At 35.0% G+C, this 4,729-nt stretch overlaps 1 protein-coding gene across 1 annotated transcript; it reads left to right on the plus strand.

Moving 5' to 3' along the window:
• The first annotated feature begins 374 nt into the window (after nt 1–374).
• On the plus strand, nt 375–4,407 carry LOC120068201 (uncharacterized). Its single transcript, XM_039019911.2, has 4 exons — nt 375–758; nt 1,951–2,098; nt 2,656–2,749; nt 3,918–4,407. The coding sequence occupies exons 1-4, from the start codon at nt 571–573 to the stop codon at nt 4,184–4,186; spliced, it is 699 nt and encodes a 232-aa protein (XP_038875839.1). The 5' UTR covers nt 375–570; the 3' UTR covers nt 4,187–4,407.
• Nucleotides 4,408–4,729: the final 322 nt, after the last annotated feature.

A 4,729-nucleotide genomic window follows, 5' to 3' on the forward strand; every position in this document is an offset into this window, starting at 1 on the left:
TATGATTTATTTATAATTTATTCCCTCATTTGGGTTCTCTACGTAGTGTTCGTATCTTGATCGAGAGATTCTTGAAGAAAGTCTTCAAAGGTAAGGGTTTTTGAAACCCTAAGTTTTTTTTTAATTAAGCATGATGTAATTTATTCAAATGCATATGTTGGAATGCCTTTGTGTGTCGATCTTCTCTATCTCTACGATTCTTTTTTTGTCGATTTCGTAACCGCATATGTTGTTCTTTCTTTTCTGAAAATATTAAATTTCATGAGAAATGAGAATTTGGACAATCCGCTTCCATGACGTCAACAAAGTGTTATTTGATATTAAAAATAAATTAATTAATTAAAGGGGAAGAAAAAAAAAAAAGACGTCATTTGGCATCCGAACATATGGACCGAAGTTTCATTAGCGTTGCAGACATTTTCTGGGAATTTAAGAACAGAAAAAGTAAGATTCCTGTACGGAAAGCTTACCGTATCACTAAAAAAATCAGACGGCTTATCAATTTTGGGACAATCCTTCAGGTTCTCTCCACATTTACACTCCCAACACATTCCCACTTCTTCCTCTCCGATGGACTTCAAATCACCGTCTGTAGTTTCATCCACCAGCAATTGCAGTGATGATACATGCAACAGCTTACTCTATGGAAGAGAAATCGAAGCTATAGATAGAAAAGCTGGGACACGTCTTCCCAAAATTGATTTGGGACCTGTTCCATCACCTGTTGAAGTTGATGCTGCAGTTGCTGCACTTCAGAGGTGATGTTCTATTACATTTGATTCTGTATTTTTTGGTATCTGTTCTTGTTTTATTGGGTTCCTGTTTTGTCATCTGGGCAAGAGATTGAAGACTACCAAATCTTGTTGGGTTTCTTTGTGTGAATTGTGTGTGATTCTTTTTGTGGATTTAGGTTTATAGGAAGAGAAGAAATCTGGACTGGAATCGTTCATTTCTTGTTTTATACTGTTCACACACGTATGGACTCATAAAGCTCATCCTACTTTTCCTCTGACAATTTGAAAGGGCAAGTAAGAGGAAAAACTATAGAAAACCTCATTAAGTTTTTGACTTTGTACAAACTATCATACAGATACTGATGTGGAGATGTGTTAAGTTTTTTTCCCTTGATATGCGTGAGTGTCCAACCAGCTTATTCGCACATCAACTAATCTTGCGAAAATCCGTCTGACTCTATAGGCCGTCATAGATTGAACCCATGATCTCTTGTGAGATTGTGACCTTTGAAATCTTTGGACAATTTTCTCTATGGATATGTTGTCCCTGGAACATTTATGAGATAAACAAAATGAAGGAGAACTTGAAGATTAAGGATATCTATTTGGCTCAACACTTTTTAGGGAGTTGTTTATCATGGCTTTAGTTTTTCTGTAAGACTCTAGTTACAATTATATTGGGATAATTAGTATGATTAGTAGTAAGGGACATTCTAGTAGTTAGATATTAAGTTTGTTAGGTTTTTGGGTTATAAAGAGTAGGAGAGAGTATGACTAGAGGTGTGAAGAATTTAGAAGAGTGTTTGGTTCTTGGGAGAGGATTCTTAGTCCTCTAAAATATGCTAAGGAGCTTGTTCATCTACCTTTACTTGTTCTAGTTATATCTTGATATTGTATTACTGAATTTTCTGAAGTAGGAATATAATCACAAGGGTGTTTGCCTTGTGAATTTCTTTGATATTTGTGTTATTGTTGGGGATTTTCTGCTTGCAGGAAGAGGAATCCTAACTTCTTTATTCACGAATGTGTTCTATGGTAACATGGTGTAGGATCTTTCTTGTGGAAGATGGTTTATGTTATTTCTTTTTTTTTTTTTTTTTTTTTTTTTTGGTACCATTTTTACCTCATTCTTGGTTTTAGAATTTCAGAATTAAATTTGTTTTTGAGAAGTTATTGTCATGATAAGAAGTTCTCATGGAGTTGCAATATTAATCAGTTTGCTGCAGGAGAGTTTTTCACTTGGATCGGTGTCAAAATGGCTTCAGCCGCTGATGAACTCCTGTGATTCAAGCATTTTGCATTCTCGTGGTTATCGATTACTTTGTAAAGGTCTTCAATGGCTGCTAACAGATCCTACATTCAAGGTGTAACAGAACTTTCTTTGACATAGTGAAAGCTTACAACATAACTAGGATCAAAGAAAGAAAATTTTCAGGCATCTCAAAAGCAACCTAATAGCACAACGAAACCTCAACCATTTCTTCTTTTAACTTACCATTGACATCTTAACTCTTTCCAAAAAAATTCTCATAAAAAGCCTCCCAAATATAATTTAATTACGATTTACGAATGGACAGCAAATTTCTGCACAACATATGCCAACTGAGCTGTAAAAACATATTTGGATCTCCTTCACAACATTTTAGATATATTTATACCTTAAAGTTGAAAAGACCAGCAAAAGAACTTAAATTTCTATTGCAACTGCCACTTCCAAACTGTCAAAAAAATAAAATAAAATAAAATAAAAATAAAAAAGGATAACTGGGGACTCCCCCCTTCTGACTGCAACAAACATGACAAGAATTTTCAAATTGTTAATTTAATGTTACTTACATAAATGAATATACCCAAACATCTTCCTTTGTTGTACGTTTTTTTCTTGGAAATTCTCTTTTTCAAGTACCTCCGTTTATTTTAGGGACTGGTAATTTCACTGTGTTTGGACAAAGATGTTTGGAATGCTATTAGAAACAATGGGATCGTAGAGAAGCTCCAGGAGTTACCTTCTTCAGGTTTGTAGTGAACTCTGACAAACTTAGTTACTATGTGATAGAACGACTTTATTATTGGCTGTATGCAGCCTATATATCTTAATTATTTTAGTGGCATGGTGGAAAAATACCCCAAATTTTTGGGACAGAATATTTTCCTTAAGTGCAGCAGTTGATTTATTTGTTGATTATTATTTGTGTAGAAAGGAACATTACTTTTCATTGAAATTGTGGAGTTACAATCAAACCAAGGAAACAAAGAACTCATCTAAAATGTATATATTCAATTAAAAGGCCACAGTTTTGGCAATGACTTAGCTTAGAGGTCCCAAGTTTGAACCTTTAGGTGAGCTTAATGCCAAAACTCCATGATGTCTCTCGTGTCTGGGCCTTGGGGTGGTCTTGAGTGCCCCCGGGTATAGGGAAGCTAAGCTCCGACTCCCTGTTATCAAAATAATAACAACAATAATAAAAGAGCAATACTTGAAGACTGAAACTAAACAATCCAAACAAGACTTAAATGGAAGAAAAACAAGAATCCATGGAACTCTTTCCGCTCGTTAAGCAAACAATGGAAACTGTTTCTAAGAAGCACCCTTAAACATCGCTAACTGACCTCCCATGGACCTGGTTGGCCTAGGTTCCAGTAATGTGAATGATAAGAATCAGCTCGTCTTGCTAATTGACTGTAGCACTTTTTAAAGTAGAGAACCACTGTATGGTATGGTCTGATTGCTCCTGGATTTGATGATAACTTAGAAGAGGGAAGACTGAATTATTAAGCTGAATTCATATTAATACAAGGAAAATCCAAACTTTCTTACAGGTGGAGGGGATAAAGTTGAGTACTTGAGTTCTGGGAAGTGATATTTGAGTACATGTACTTCCCTTTGTTATCTTTTTCTCTTCAGTCTCTTGTTTTCCACAATAACAAATTTTATCTTCTTTGGATACCAACCAAGCTGATGTGAGCAAGCCACTCTGTGAGTTTAAACCTTGGTAATGAACTATTAGTGGACTCTTCTCTCAGTCTTTCAACCTTAAAATTGAAGTTTTATTTCAATTGAGGATGGCAAAAAAATCTGGAATGATTGGCATGCTAAAGAGATCCAACCTTCTTTCAGTCTCTTTTGCTTCAAGACTTGGATTGTTTATATTATTATTGTTGTTGTTGTTCTCTTACTTTCAGAAGGTGGAAATGGAAACCCTGAGAGCTCCAAGCAGGGACCTGACTTTGGTAATGCCATTCTAAGCTGGATTTTGCTAATGTCACTCACAAAAATCAGGGAGCTGATCGAAAACTTTGTGTTCCTGTTGAACAATGCATTTCGTTTTCCTGGGAAAGAGAAACTGAAGGCAGAGAAAAGAGATGAGATAGATGAAAAAATCCAATCTTCATTCTTTCTGTCCTTAGTCATCCTGTTGATTGTGATCGTTGCTCGAGTTCAGATGGCATAAAATCGGCGGCATACAACATCTGCTGACCATGGTTGTACTCATACTTCTATTTAAGCTAAATTGTAAGAAGCTTCCTTGAGCTTCTTTACTTCTAATTGCAACATAATATTCATACGTCACCGTGAGTCGTGTTTCCCTAATATTATACAGTCGTGTTTCCCTAATATCATAACACCAGAATCATACTTTTTTATATTAGTCTTGCTTGTTTTTGGATATTATTTCATACCTACTTTGCTCTTGAACTAGACATTATAACCTTAATCCTTTCCCATGTACAGATCAATTTTTAGTCTTTGTATTTTGAATCTTTCATTTTAGAATTCCATTAGTTACTTTTTCAAAAGCAATAGTCTCTATTAATCTTCCATCTAAATCTTTTAAACACATTATTTTCCTAGAGCCCGTGAGACCCACTCATAACGAGATGAGGAATGGGGAAAAAAATTTGTGGCAACTTCATTACTATTTTTAAAAAGAACCATCAGTTTTAAACATTGATATACCAATGTGATGATAAAAGTATTGAAAATCGACATGCTC

The sequence above is a fragment of the Benincasa hispida genome, chromosome 12 (assembly GCF_027475165.1).
Source record: "Benincasa hispida cultivar pf3 chromosome 12, pf3_genome.v1.1, whole genome shotgun sequence".
Lineage (NCBI taxonomy): Eukaryota > Viridiplantae > Streptophyta > Magnoliopsida > Cucurbitales > Cucurbitaceae > Benincasa > Benincasa hispida.

What these genes read in the sequence shown, in the direction of transcription:
- LOC120068201 (XM_039019911.2), top strand. Translation starts at nt 571, where the DNA reads ATGGACTTCAAATCACCGTCTGTAGTTTCATCCACCAGCAATTGCAGT. An exon ending in GCAGTTGCTGCACTTCAGAG is followed by an intron (nt 759 to 1,950) that starts GTGATGTTCTAT and finishes AATATTAATCAG; the next exon opens with TTTGCTGCAGGAGAGTTTTT. An exon ending in CCAGGAGTTACCTTCTTCAG is followed by an intron (nt 2,750 to 3,917) that starts GTTTGTAGTGAA and finishes TCTTACTTTCAG; the next exon opens with AAGGTGGAAATGGAAACCCT.